The sequence below is a fragment of the Solanum stenotomum genome, chromosome 4, assembly GCF_019186545.1.
Source record: "Solanum stenotomum isolate F172 chromosome 4, ASM1918654v1, whole genome shotgun sequence".
Classification (NCBI taxonomy): Eukaryota; Viridiplantae; Streptophyta; class Magnoliopsida; order Solanales; family Solanaceae; genus Solanum; species Solanum stenotomum.
In genome coordinates, this window is record NC_064285.1 from 48,867,374 (window position 1) to 48,883,156 (window position 15,783).

Consider the following 15,783-nt stretch of genomic DNA (forward strand, 5'->3'; position numbering starts at 1 on the left):
TATTTGTGTTTGAACTGTTAGCTATTTGTTTCCGCGATTTGAAGCTCAATTTGATCATAAATGGCACCTGAAAGTAATTCAACTGATCTACCTCAAAATGGATCTGCAGCTTTTATTTCTCAAACTAGCAGTTCAGTGCAAGGACAAGGTATTAATTATAATCATCTTATGTTTCTTAATCCTACTGATGTTAGTGGTATTAGCTTGATTTCATTTCAATTGCTTGGTATTGAAAATTATATACTATGGAGTAGATCTATTCGTTTAGCATTGTTAGGAAGAAATAAGCGTGGGTTAATTGATTGAACTGTCAGAAAGGAAATGTATGGTGTAGAATTGTGGGGACATTGGGAAAGGGTGAACGCAATTGTGTTGTCCTGGTTGTTGTACTCTGTGTCCAAAAGTTTGTTGAGTGATCTTGCATTTGCCTCTAGTGTGTTTGATGTTTGGATTGATCTAAGAGAAAGGTTTGATCGAGTAGATGGTTCTAGAACCTATAGTTTGTACAAAGACATATCTTCTATACAACAGAGTACTGCATTTGTTTATGAGTATTACACAAGGCTTAAAACTCTGTGGGATGAGTTTGAGATATTAGTGCCATCTCCTTGTTGCAATTGTGAGATTTCAAAATTTGTGACTCACATGAACAGACAGAAGGTATATCAGTTTTTAATGGGATTGAATGAATCCTATCGACAAGCCAGGAGTCAGATTCTTATGCTAGATCCATTACCAACAATTAATCATGTGTATTCTATGATAGTTAGAGATGAATGTCAAAAGGTTGTGGTAACATGTGCTACTAGTTTGGGAATGGCATCTATCAGTTTGGATTCCTTTGTTGCTATGTACTCAAAAGCTGGCAGTAGTTCAGGTGTTGGTAGTAGCTCTGGTGTGAATTAGAAGGTCAAAAGGAATTCCCTACTACTATGTGATTTTTGCAAGTGTAAAGGTCATAGCAAAGAGTTTTGCTATAAAATAGTGGGTTATCCTCCTGATTTTAAATCCAAAAGGAAGGTACAAGGGGGGTCTAGTCCACAAGCTAGCAGTCCTTCTAGTCATTATCCATCAGCCTATGCCAACTTTACATATGGTCTTAATACAAATATTCCTCCACCTGGCTGGGGAATCTCACTTAACCAACAACAACTTATGAATGGTCATGCTCCTGAAGTGTCATCTACTATTACTCCAAATAGAATAAGTCAAGTTGAGAGAGAGGTTCAACAGATGTTACATGGTTGCACATTTACAAAAGACCAATATGATCATATTTTGAAGATGGTTCAATAGAAAGCAGATGCTTCTACTGTTTCTGCTTGCAACACTACTAGTACTTCAGGTAAAACTTCTTCTATTATTGATCACAACCAAGTATGGATTGTTAATACAGGTGCAACAAATCATATGGTCTCTATCTTGGACATGATGCGGAAGATTCAGTGTCAAAACTTGCAGAAGTTAAACCTGTGTATCTACCAAATGGTACTACCACACAAGTATCTCATGTTGGTTCATGTGCTTTATCAGCCAGAAGTCTGGTCACTAATGCATTGCATGTTCCTGATTTCAAGTACAATCTGTTATCAGTCAGTCAACTCACAAAGGAGTTAGGGTGTTCTGTCACATTCTTTCCTAACTTCTGTGTTTTTCAGGAGCTCTGCAGTGGGAAGGTGAAAGAAGTTAGTAAGGAAGAAGGTGGTTTGTATCTACTAATGAAGCACTTCACCAATAAAATTGATTCAAGTCCTGGAAAAGAAGTTGCATTTACTGTCAATAATACAAAGGCAGTAGACATGGAGTTATGGCATCAAAGACTGGGACATGTGTCTTCTGCAGTTCTTGCAAGGATGTTTGCTATGAGTCAACAAATTCTGTGTAAAGTGACTAATTGTTCTGTATGTCCTTATGCTAAACAAACTAGATTAGTTTTTCCTGTGAGTAGTATAAAAACTACAACTTATTTTGATTTGATACATGTTGATGTTTGAGGACCCTATGCTGCACCTACAGTTGATGGTAGCAAGTATTTTCTTACATTGTTGATGACTTCTCTAGGATGACATGGTTATTTTTGCTCAAACATAAGTCAGTTGTGTGTGTTTCTATTAAAGAATTCCTTTTGTTTGTTAAAACTCAGTTTGGGAAACTAGTCAAAATATTAAGGTCTGACAATGGTACTCAGTTTGTGAACTCAGTGTGTATAAGTACGTTCAAGGAAATGGGCATTCTGTATCAAAGATCATGTCCTCATACTCCTCAGCAAAATGGTGTTGTTGAAAGGAAACATAAGCATTTACTTGAGGTCACAAGAGCACTCAGATTTCAGGCTAACATACCATTGAGATATTGGGGTTAGTGTGTGTTAGCTGCCACTTATCTCATTAACAGGTTGTCTAGTAGTGTACTTAAGTATGAGACACCTTACGAGAGGCTGTATGGTCGGCAACCAGTATTGACTCACCTCAAGACTATAGGATGTTTGTGCTTTGCCAAACATTTGACTGAACATGAAAAATTAATGCCAAGGGTCAGGTCTGCAGTTTATATGGGATACTTTGAAATTCAGAAAGGATACATTCTCTTTGATCTAGGTAAAAGATCATTTTTTGTAAGTAGAGATGTGGTTTTTAGAGAGGATCAGTTCCATTTTGCTCAGGTGTCTAGTCCTGCTCAATAGAAGTTATTCCCAGACTCTCTACATGATTCTGCAGCCACTCCTAGTCTAGATTACATGTTGTCCCTTCAGTGTCCTACCATTGCATGCCCTTCTCGAGTTCCATATGATGAGACTGAGTTGCCTTTAAGTAATGCAATACCTGGTCCTGAGGTGGCTCCTGATGAAGTAGTATCAGATTCTATTCCTAATGGTTCTAGGTTGGTTTCTGAGTCTAGAAGATCCTTTAGACATAAACAGCCTCCAGTTTGGATGAAAGACTTTGTCTCATGCCCTCTCAATAAGGTTGTTCCCCACTCCATTTGCAACAATATAAGCTATGATCATCTCTCATCTTCCTATCAGTCCTACATTGTTGCTACCTCTATAATCAAAGAACCTGAACCTACTCTGAAGCTATGAAAGATCAAAGGTGGGTGGATGCTATGCAGTCTGAAATTCAGGCCCTTGAAAGTAATCATACTTGGGAGATAATTGATCTACCACCTGGCAAGAGACCTATAGGTTGCAGATGGATTTACAAAGTCAAGTATAAATCTACTGATGAGGTTGAGAGATTTAAAGCAAGGCTAGTGGCTAAGGGGTATAGCCAACAGGAAGGGATAGATTACAAGGAAATTTTTCTCCAGTAGTTAAGATGGTCACAGTCAGAACCATTGTGTCACTTGCAGCTTCAAGGCATTGGCATATCCATTAAATGGATGTGTTTAATCCCTTCTTGCATGATGACTTAGATGATGAGATCTATATGCAATTGCCAAAGGGCTTTGTCAGTCAAGGGGAGAAGGTATGTAGGCTGACCAAATCCCTTTATGGTCTCAAACATGCCCTAGACAATGGAATCATAAACTGACTGAAGCACTACTTAAATTGAAGTTTCAGCAAAGCATTCCTTGTTTATTAACAAAGTAGAAGAGGGGATCATTATAGTACTTGTGTATGTGGATGATATGTTGATAACTGGCAGTAGCCTAAAGCTGATAGAAGACACAAAGAGGGCACTGCAACTAGCATTCAAGATGAAGGATCTGGGTGAGTTAAAGTATTTCCTAGGAATTGAATTCACTAGATCAACAGATGGCATATTAATGCATCAGAGAAAGTATGTTCTTGAGCTTATATCTGAGGTTGGCTTATCAGCAGCCAAACCTGCAGGAACCCCTATTGACATCAATGTTAAACTAACATCAAAATTATATGATGACCATGTAAAGAAGGGTCAGGCAGAGACAGAGGATCCCTTGGTAGATCAAACAATGTATCAAAGATTAATAGGCAAGTTGTTGTATTTGAATATGACAAGACCTGATATAATATTCAGTACACAAACTCTTAGTCAATTCTTACAGCAACCAAACAAGTCACACCTTGATGTTGCACTAAGAGTAGTCAGATATATAAAATGACAACCTGGACAAGGTTTGTTATTGTCCAGTAACTCAGATGAGTTGGTGACTATCTTCTGTGATATTGATTGGGCTTCCTGTATGTTAACCAGGAAGTCTGTAACAGGGTATATGGTGAAAGTTGGTCAGTCATTAGTCTCTTGGAAGGCAAAGAAATAAACAACAGTGTCGAAAAGCTCAGTTGAAGCTGAATATAGGAGCCTTGCCTCCACTGTGTCAAAGTTAGTATGGTTGGTTAGATTGCTAAAAAAAGTAGGAGCTAAAGTTCAATTGCCAGTCCAAGTTTACAGTGATAGTAAAACAACGATTCAAATTGCTGCAAATTCAGTATACCACGAAAGGACAAAACATATTGAAATCGATTGCCACTTTATAAGGGAGAAACTACAACAAGGATTAATCAACCTGAATTATCTTTCTACAAGAGATCAGCTTGCAAACGTATTGACCAAATGACTATCTAGACTTCAACATGAACACCTACTATCCAAGCTAGGAGTGCTAGACATTTTTGCACCACCAAGCTTGAAGGGGAGTGTTGTGATGTAAAGTAGGTGACATTAGTGTTAATAGTTAGTTAGTAACAAAAAGGGCAATTTAGTCTATCAAGAAGAGTTAGTTATAACTAACTCAATGCAAGTTACAAGGATAGCTCTATAAATAGCTACTCTCCATTGTATTTTTGCTTTAAGCCGATATATGAAATCTTCTCCTCTCTTCTTCTTCTTTCTCATTCTCTTCTCTAAATCTTTCATTCATGATTGAGATTTTTTAGTTTACGATCAATAACCTTATTCTGAAAGTACAAGGCAAATATTGTTATAAAACTAAAATAAAATAAGACAAGAAATATAGAAGATGAAAACAATAGAAATAGGGAGACAAGAGATGAGAGCTTTTCTTATTATTCCAACTCTTCAAGAGTACACCAAATCTTCAAGTCTCTACAATATGAACCCTTATGCCTCTGATCTATTTATAGTGTAACATAGAGGCATACAAAAGGTTAGTCATAAACATGACATTAACATGAATATAATGGAGGAGGTTATGAAAGTGAAATGTTACAAGAATAATGGTTATAAAGTTGGAGGTTATGGAGGTTATGGTTATCTTCATAATGGAGGAAAGTAATGGAGATAATGGGTGAGAGTAACTTCTTGGTGTAGTGGACATCCACAATATAATATTTTCTAATACTCCCCCTTGGATGTCCATAGATAATATGCCTCATTAAAACCTTACTAGGAAAAAACCCTGTGGGAAAAAATCCTAGTGAAGGAAAAAGAGTATACATATCTTTTAAATAATGTGTTATAAAACTAAAGCAAAATAAGACAAGAAATATAGAAGATGAAAGCAATAGAAATAGGGAGACAAGAGATGAGAGCTTTTCTTAGTATTCCAACTCTTCAAGTGTACACCAAATCTTCAAGTCACTACAATATGAACCCTTATGCCTCTATTTATAGTGTAACATAGAGGCATACAAAAGGTTAGTCATAAACATGACATTAACATGAATATAATGGAGGAGGTTATGGAAGTGAAATGTTACAAGAATTATGGTTATAAAGTTGGAGGTGATGGTTATCTTCGTAATGGAGGAAAGTAATGGAGATAATGGGTGAGAGTAACTTCTTGGTGTAGTGGACATCCACAATATAATATTTTATAACAAATATGACCCTTTTCCATACTTCAACTTACTGCTTCTGTCCTATTATTTATTGTCTTTGTACTTAAATTTACTATTAGTTTTGTCTGTTGACTGATTATTTTTGTCCCCTCTCATTTATTATTTGGTTCATTTTATTTTTGTGTATTTTTTTTCTTTTTATGTTATTTTTTCTTTCTTTTATTTGAATATAAACATAGTTTTAATGGTTGATTATTTTTTTCTAAAATGATATATAAAATAAATAATTAGCTGACAATAAAAACAGTTATAAGGAATATTGAATTTACTAATTATTTAATAAAATCAAAATTAATAGAGACACAAATTTTTGTTTTTGATTAGATTATCTTCTTTTATTACATTTCTTTTTAAAGATAGAAAAATATAAAAAAAACTATTATCTTATTATTTTTAGACTGAAAAAAATTAAAGTAAAAATAAAATAATAAACAAATATATTAATAAATAATTAAGAATGACTACGGAGTGTCTCATTAAAGGATTAGACCAAACCTCTACGATACCACAAAGCCACAATAGTATCATTAAGCACTAAAACAAATCTCAATGATACCATAAAAGAATGTACGTAATTATAGTGGGACAACATAATGGTGGTCTCACAGTAGGATTGAAGAATTCCTCATGAATGATGCCAAATATATTGTGATGATATCATGAAGGGCTCACCAAAGGACTGAAGTAAATACCATGATAATATATAGATATATTTTCATAGTATCAAGAAGGTCTCATCGAAGGACAGAAGGAAATCTTAGTGCAACTATAACAACATATTCATATATTGTGATAGTATCATACATAAGCTGGGGAGTGTTACAAATTATATGAAACCGGCATATGATACCATGTCAATATATGGTATGTTGTGATGGTATCATTGAAAAATTATAAGTTTCTCCCTTGAAAGACTGCTCATTACTCAATAATATCATGTTATTATATGTATAATGTGTTGGTATCATTGAGCAGTGAGTTGGTTGTACATGAATGATTGTAGGAAACCTTATTGATATCATAGAAATATATGATATTGTCATGGTATCATTAATGCATGAGTAATTTTGTGAATGAATAAAGGAAGAAAACATTAGTGCTACCATAAAATATGTTCATATACTGTGATGGTATCATACATGATATGAGGATTGTTACTGATTATAAGAAACAATTCTTAATGATACCATGCTAGTATATGATATATTGTGATGGTATCATTGAGAAATTATGATTCCCCCCTTGAAGGTTTGATCAACAGTCAATGATATCATGTTATTATATATATATATATATAATGTGATGATATCATTGAAGGACAGAATGATTGAAGCAAACATCAATAATATCATGACAATATATAGATAATGTGATGATATTATTACAGACTGAAGCAACAGTAATTATACCATGTCAATATATAGATATATTGTGATGGTATCATGGAGGTCTCACTGAAGGATTGAAGAAAACATAAATGATGTCATGACATTAAATAGATATAGTATGATGATATCATGGAGGTTTCACTAAAGGACTGAATGATTGAAGCATGCATCAACGATACCATGACAATATGTATATGTATATATATTGTGATGGTATCATGGTGGTCTCACTAAAAAATTGAACCAATGGTCAATGATATCATAACAGTACGTATAAAATTAAATTATGGTAAAAAAATAAAGAATATTATGATTTATATATATAAAAAAAGAATAGAAAAGAAAGAAAAATACTAAAAGAATTAAAAAAAGAAGAAAATACATTGATCAAAAGTGAATTGCGAAATCGAATGGATGATGACTTCATGAGTGGATGTATTGTGTCTTATGTAGAAAAACAATATTTAATATTGTTTCTGATGATATTATTATGAATAGATTTCAAGAAATGAAATCTCGCAAAATATAATTGTAATGAATATTTTGATTAATCAAGTTTTTCATGATACTTTTTCATTTTATTTTAAAATTCGTGTGTCGTCATAAAAATTTCAATTCTACTTGAAGTTTGTTACCACTCCCAACTACCTTAAAAATATGAAATCAATTCAATACCCCAACTCAACTATATATATATATATATATATATATATATATATATATATATATATAAAAGATACTAATTTTCGAACACGTAGGTTCCATGCTAAATAATATAAATACTTTACAAGTTTTACAATTTTGAACTAATCTTTTACAAAATTTAATCAAATAAGTCTAATAAAGATAAAACACACACAAAAAAAAATAGAGAAGAAAACATGTTCAAAAATAATATTAATAATAAACCAAGATGAAAGAATAAAAAATCAAGTTCACTAAACCCCTCTATTTATAATAATTTAAAATTCAAAGTTGGGGGTATTATAGTATTTTAGAATTCAAGTTAGGGCTGTTTTTAGTTGGGGGTATCATAGTAATTTAATATTCAAGTTAGAGAGTTCATGTTTTTAAGGTAGTATATAATATAAGTGTGTGTATATATAAATGTATTTTATATCATTTTAAGGATAAGTAATGAAATATTAAGAATTCATTTAGAACTCTTTTGCATGTTGATTTCTATTTTTAAGTTAATTTTTTTAATTTAATTTTTGTTATGAAACTATATAAATTTAGAAGAAGAACAAAGTAGGGAGAAGAAATAAGACTTCTTATTCTTCTTGTATGATATTTAGGGATTCATATATCTGATTTACAATGAAGAAAACCCGTTTATTTATAAGGGAAACCTAACTTGGTCCCCAAGTAGGATTCCTAACTACTCCCTAAAAAAACTCCACTATAATATAAATATGTTTATAACAATTTTAATTTTTTTCCCTACGTATCTTTCTCCTTTCTTTTCACGGTTATTGTTTTTTTTATTCTTTTGTTTATTATTGTTATTGTTTTTATTTCTAATATTTCTATATTTTTATTCATATTTAAATTAAATGTATTTAAATCTATTTTACAATATAAATTTCTGAAACAGTAAGAGTTCATTTAGAGTTTTTCTACCTATGAATTTTTATGTATAATCTAATAAAATATTTTTTTTTTAAATTGTCGACTAATTTTTCATTAGCTTGTCAGTTTACATAACCATATTACAAACTAGTCTCCTTTTATTATTATATATATAAATCACAATTAATTATATTTATGATATAATTCACTAACATAAATTAATAACCACGTAATATCTAAACTAGTATTATCTTTCACCTCAAACCAAAGGGCAAGAAACATTTATATGTAATTTTAGGGTTTGGTAGATCAATTTAGAAAATGTCGAGGCCATTGCAATCATTGGGAGGATCGCCGAGGAGTGCAACGGCGGAGTCTAAGGAAAAAGGAGAATCGACGGCGACCCCAATGATGACGGCGGCGGAGATGGAGATGGAGCAGGATATTAAAAAATTCATTGGAGGTGATTACCTGATTGGTTTTATACCAATGAAGGGTGATGTTTTCGATTATGCTAATGATGACGATCCAGACCGTATCCCCGATGGGGCTTTGGTGGAGCATCGCCCTCATTTTGCTGATATTTGGCGCCGTTATGATGCTCAACTTCAAACAACCAATGTATGTATATATGCTTTTCTGAATGATTAATTAATTATATATGTACTTCTAATTGTGTTGTGGACAGGGTATGGACCTTGATACTTTTCCTGGTTGTTCTATGCTTGTTGATGCATATCCGATAAATATGTCCGATCCCACCACCGAGGAGGAGGCTATGATAATTTATGAGCTGGTTGATCTTGCTCTCGACATATACAATCATGATGAATCCAATGTATGTATGAGTATGACCCTGTTGCGATCCCTCCTATATTTTAGTCTGTCTGTGCTGCAACTAACACTAATAATAGTGTCTCTGCCTTGCAGCTTTTTAAGTACAAGTTCATCAAGGTTGAGAAAGTGAACACTCGGCTCACAGGATATGCTGAATTTTTCATTACTGTGAAATTCTTAAATGTCACTATTGCTACTGTTGTTGAAACTTTTCAAATATATGCCGGTCAAAGTATGTGTAGGCGTCATTTTAAAAGAGTCTTTTCTTGTGTACCAAAATCAGGGGTAAGTAACAAGAGGTTTACAGTATTTACTTACTATCTATTTGATGATGATTTTGGGTAAATTTTAACTTTATTTTGGTGTTTTTTCCTCTCTCTTAAGGCGTTGATGTAATTGCCAAGATGGAAGAGAGGGACATACACTTTATTATGTGGTAGGTACTACTAATACACGGTATACTTCAACGAACAACATTCTCCTTCTGTGGCCCCTCATGGATTTGAAAAGTTACTAAAAGTGTACGCAGAGTGAGATTTTTTACTTAAATATTTCAGCAATAATAAAGTTCACTTTTTCCCCAATATTCGCAATTGTAAATATGATTACAAGGGTACAATTTTGTAATCCTCATAGCATGGTTAGCCAAATCCATCAGCAAGTACAGATAAGCTAGGTATGTACATAGCTGCTTGAGATTCAACCCTATCAAATAAGCCAATCCGACACGTGTTCAGATTTTTAGTTATGCAAACACAAGTTAAATATTTGTTTTGTAGCTAACATGCTCTTTCAATATTTGGTCTTTTTGTTTAATAAAGAGAAGCAGTCAATGCTAATCACGAATCACTTGAACACAGCACTATGAATTCTCTTATGTATTTATTTTAATTAAAACATGTAACACCAAAACAATAGTCACTTATAACTTGTAAGTAAGCCCCATAATCTTATCTGAGTCTAGAAAATGATCAAAATAGTCCTTAACGTATAGGTACAGAAAATGATCAAAATAGCCCTTTAACATACATCATTTTCACAAAATCTGAGATAAGTATTGTATAAACTTTGTGAAATATAGCGCTGTGCTCCTTCAAAACGTCTTCAGGGATGAACAAGGAAAGATTAAAAGTATTCAAATTCAAAAATATATAAGATTTTTAAGAAAAAAGTTTTTTTTTTTTGGTTATATTATAAGTAGAAACTCCTAAGTACAAGAATTTTAAATCAAACTCTTACTCATATCCAAAGAGCTTGAGATGAAACAATCTTGGCATAATACTCGTAACCAAATAGATTTGCACATAAAAGGATAGCTAACAAGTATTAAAGTCACCTATTGCAACTCCAGGCAACACAACAATATATATTTACATGTAAAAAGGTGACTAACAAAAAATGATTGGATATATATAGTATAGCAATTTATACCGCATATCTACCAACTTTGTATCACTTAATATCAATTTTTATTTTGATAAATAAAATCAATCTGACAATATATAGTATAGTACCTTATAACATATATAATAGGAAGAATTGGTATCATGTAATATACTAATTACTTTTATTTTGAACCAAACTGGTATCAACATATAATGTTCTACATTATACCATATATCATCCCAACGTTTATTCATATAATACATCATATTTATTCTATAAATACTTTCTCATATACAACTATTGTTTTAATTTGTCATGACTAAAAAATGGACGTGGTGACACTTGCATTATCCCACCAAGATAAGTCAGCTTAAATCCTGACGAAGCAGATAAATACGGAAATAAAGCGGAAATAAGATCTCAAGATAACAAAACATGCGGATAACTTAATCAAATTTATAATATTACCAAAATTTGGTTGTCATGTGTACAAGCCACTAACATATTATAATAGAAGTGAAGAAAAAGAAATGGGGTACGGTGAAGAAGGGATATTTGTTGGGTTTTATAGAGCAAGTCAAAGCGGGGACAACAACGACTATGCCCAGCATATTCCAAGAAACTCTCCGACTCCTTTGTTACTAGGGATAAGAAATAATTAATATCAACGTTTATTTTTGAATAAGTTTATTTTATATTTTGGTTGAAATTAATTATTCTAAAATTATAATATTATTTTTATCTAATATTCAAGATGAAATAATATAATTAATTTCAAAATAATATAATTAATTTCAAAATTTACTTCGGAGATAATTTGTTGAACCAAACGAGGACTTAGAGTAGAACAAAATCATAGGTAGAAGAAAGAGGGTCACTGAGGTGACAAACAACTACCTTTGTTGAAACTTTTCAAGTATATGCCGGTCAAAGTATGAATGGATTATCAATTAATTACTTTAATATGTGGTACTCTGTATACCTCACTTCATTTTCTCCGGTAAAGACGAATAACATTCTCCTCATGTGGCTTCCCCTTTGAAAAGTTACTGAAGGTGTACGCAGAGTGAGATTTTTTACTTTAACAGTCAAAACAAATTCATAGCATTCAGCCATAATAAAGTTCACTTTTTCAACATACTCATAACCCTTCAAGGCATGAAAAAAAAAATACTATAAGGACATTCGGTTTGATTTTTTAAATAGAGCAATTATGATTAGATGAATAGAAGCATATAGTACATCGATTTTGTCATCATTCTTGCATAGCATGGTTAGCCAAATATCCTTCCAGATTAGGTTTCCAGGTAAGCTATATACATAGCTGCTTGGTATTTCACCCAGACAGACGTCAAGGGTTAATACCTCAGATGATCACTCAACTATCCACTTTTGCCTCAGAAAGTCACTCAACTTTTAATTTTCACTTAAAAGTCACCATGTGAGTGACTTTCTGAGGAAAGACTGGATAGTTGAGTGACCATCTGAGGTATTAACCCTAGACGTCAATGTCGAAATCCTATCACATAAGCCAATCAAACATGATTTCACATTAAAGTTGTATTGCACAGATCGGTTCAGATTTTTAGTTATGCAAAGACAAGTTGAAAGAAGCATATATATATTCATTTTTTTTAAAACTTTGTGCATTATTGATACAAATTTAACAAAATATTGTGTTTTGTTGTTGTATATCATTATCACGGTAGAAGTTAAATATTATATGTTCCATATAGTATACCAAATTAAACTATACATTATACCAATAATTTGATATAGCATCCCAATGTTTATTCATAGAACACACTAATAATTATTCTATAAATACTCTCATATACAAATATTGTGTTAATTTGTCATGACTCAAAAAATGGATGTGGTGACACTTGCATTATCCCACCAAGACAAGTCAGCCTAAATCCCGACTAAACAGATAAATATGGAAATAAGATCTCAAGATAACAAAACATGCATATAACTTAATTAAATTCATACTATTACCAAAATCTGGTTGTCATTTGTACAAGTCACTAACGTATTATAATAGAAGTGAAGAAACTACAAGTCTCAAATGACATTGTTTCTAGAGTAGAAGAAAGAGGATCGATGAAATGACAAACAACTACCTCATAATCTTTAGAAGAGCCTCGATCAAGAAGAGAAGAGAGGGTATCACCGTGATGTGAACTCGTAACATACATAAATGTAGAAACAAGGAGTGAGTAACGTAGAAATCCACCTACAAGCCGAACAAGGTCCTACGGTCTATAGAAGACAGTCACAGGAAGGTATCCTGAGGTTAGGAAACTTTGAGTCTCGGAACCTTTCTTGAAGGTTCCACGGTCCATAGTAGGGGGTCCATAGAAGAAGGTCTAGACTAGGTGAAAAACATGGGAAGGTGGGTCCCTACGAGGATAATCACGAACGCCTTTGAACATCGATAGCTTGGGAGCCTCAACCTTGGCCTCCCTATCTTTGTTGAGCGACACAAGTCCTCCAACTTCAATGCCCTTTTTGACTGATTTCATCATGGCTCTTATGGATTCAATCCTGATTAGCACATCCAAGAGTCGGCACTCCAAGGAAGTGATGACTTCCTTCATCTCATATTTGGCATGCTGGTGCCCCTCCAATTTCTTGCAGATGTTTTCATTCTCCTCAAGGGAGAAATCCTCGAGAGTCTTGAATTTACTATCGACTTCGTTCAAGCGCTTGCCTATGATCTCCACAGCCTTCCTCGCCGTGTCAACCCTTGAGATCCACTCTACTCCGGGCATGATGTCAATGGGCTCCTCACCACGTTCATCATCACTCGCTTCAGTGGTCAAAAGTGAGTGAGATGTCAGCGCTTCGCTTGGTGTAGAATCGAGTAACAATTCCTCGTTACTGTTAAGGTGCTTCTTTCCACCATCCTGCTTGACGTTAGTGGTGCTAGCAGCATTGATGTCTCCCTCGTTTTCCCTTCCCTTAGTACCAACCTTTGCTCTGATACCACGTTGTCATGGACTTAGAATTCAACTAACACTCTGTGTGGCACTCGGCAACTTACTCTTGATTCTTTCACGATCTTGTAAGCTCAAGTAAGTCTTTTCAAACTTAGATCGCTAAAAGAATGAAGAAAGACACAAGAGAGTTTTTAAATAAGGCCTTTTGTATTGCTTTAGAATATTGCTTACACTTTCTTGGTTGGTTTGCAAATGTATGTCCCTCTATTTATACTATACAACTAGGGCAAGGGTGTGCAATATTTGGATTAAACCGAAAAAACAAAATCAAATCAAATTGAATTCTAATTTGGATTATTTTTTGGTTTTTTGGTTTCGTTTCGGATTTAGAAAAATAAAAATCGAAAAACCAAATAAACTGAATCTTATATATATATATATACCTTAAAATCATGAACTCCTAACTTGAATGTTAAATTACTATAATATTCCTAACTTAGGTTGTAACTTTTTCGATGAGTTGTGACTTTTCCGATAAGTTGTGACTTTTTTCAAACGAATGTGATTGTTTGATGAGTTGTAACTTCTCCAAAGCATTGTGAGTTTTCCAAAGGGCTGTGACTTCTCAGAAAGGTCATGACTTTTCAGATAAGAAAGAAAAAATAGTTGTTCGTACTACCTTTTGTTGAATATAAATAGAAAGACTTTCCCTCTCTTTTTTCAACCACAATTTTTAAAAAATCATCTTCTCTTCTTCTTCTTGCATTTAAAAAAAAATTGTGTGATTTATTGTCATTGAGTGAGTTCGAAGTTTAGCGGAATATGAGGTTCCACTATTTTGATAAAGTAAATCGTTCCATCCTAAGAGGGTATATTCTATAACCTTGAGTACTTGAGGAAAATAATTTTGAAGATATAATAATTATTTTTTTCCTTAATATATACATTAGTATGTAATGTTCAAATATTTGAAGTTAACATGATGTAGTCTAAATTCATTTTTTTTATTAAAAATTTCTCTTGTGATGTAGATATATGCTTCTGAATATCTTTTTTTCAAAATTATTAAACTTCTCAAGAGTTAGAAAATTGTCACGATTTGCTTTTTGATGCTCAAGACAAAATAATGACTTTATATATCAATGTTACTTATGTGATTTTGATTGTAAAGAAGTTTGCTTCAAAATAATTATTACTATATAAACATTGTCATTTTGTTTTCATTATTACTATTTCTTAATATTTCAGTATTTTAGACGAAGAAAAGTTCATATGACTTGTAATAACGCCAGTTGAAGTTTGTACTAATTTAATTTTTATTATTTATTTAATAGCTAATTTTTATGAGATAAATATTTTTATTAATGCAAATCTCTCTCTCTCTCTCTCTCTCTCTCTCTCTCTCTCTCTCTCTCTATTATTTGTATTTAAATTAAAGTATTATATATGTCATGAATGTATTATCAAGTTAACAAGATCTTCTAACTTCAAAATATATTATTTTAAATGTCCAAAGTTATTTTAAAAAAAAACTCATAACAAATGTGAAAATATGTGAATATATCTGAATCATTTAAAATTTATCATTTACAAAATACATTTTACATTCAGTAATATAGAATAAACATTTTCATTTTGTCCCAACACTAAATTAAAATCTAATAACTATAAAAAAAATAGTAACGTTAATTAAAAGTCCTATTTATTTATTTATGTAAGTATAAAATTTATTAGAAATTTAACTATTGCACATTAATTCTTTATTTATAAAATTATAAATTCTGTTCGTTATTACTAATTATTGCGAATGTTATTCACAATCTTTTACATTCTTTAGTTATAATATGCTTTATGAATTCTCATAGTTATG

At 32.4% G+C, this 15,783-nt stretch overlaps 2 protein-coding genes across 2 annotated transcripts; both read left to right on the forward strand.

Annotated features, from left to right (window-relative positions):
• Positions 1-60: 60 nt before the first annotated feature.
• Positions 61-3,082, forward strand: LOC125861549 (uncharacterized). The gene is made up of 9 exons (XM_049541415.1): positions 61-148; positions 335-895; positions 986-1,224; positions 1,338-1,345; positions 1,397-1,592; positions 1,659-1,901; positions 2,144-2,235; positions 2,395-2,662; positions 2,753-3,082. Exons 1-9 carry the CDS (start codon positions 61-63, stop codon positions 3,080-3,082), a joined length of 2,025 nt encoding a protein of 674 aa, XP_049397372.1.
• A 6,331-nt stretch (positions 3,083-9,413) lies between these two features.
• On the forward strand, positions 9,414-10,069 carry LOC125862282 (uncharacterized). The gene is made up of 3 exons (XM_049542318.1): positions 9,414-9,583; positions 9,676-9,867; positions 9,967-10,069. Exons 1-3 carry the CDS (start codon positions 9,437-9,439, stop codon positions 9,976-9,978), a joined length of 351 nt encoding a protein of 116 aa, XP_049398275.1. The 5' UTR covers positions 9,414-9,436; the 3' UTR covers positions 9,979-10,069.
• Positions 10,070-15,783: the final 5,714 nt, after the last annotated feature.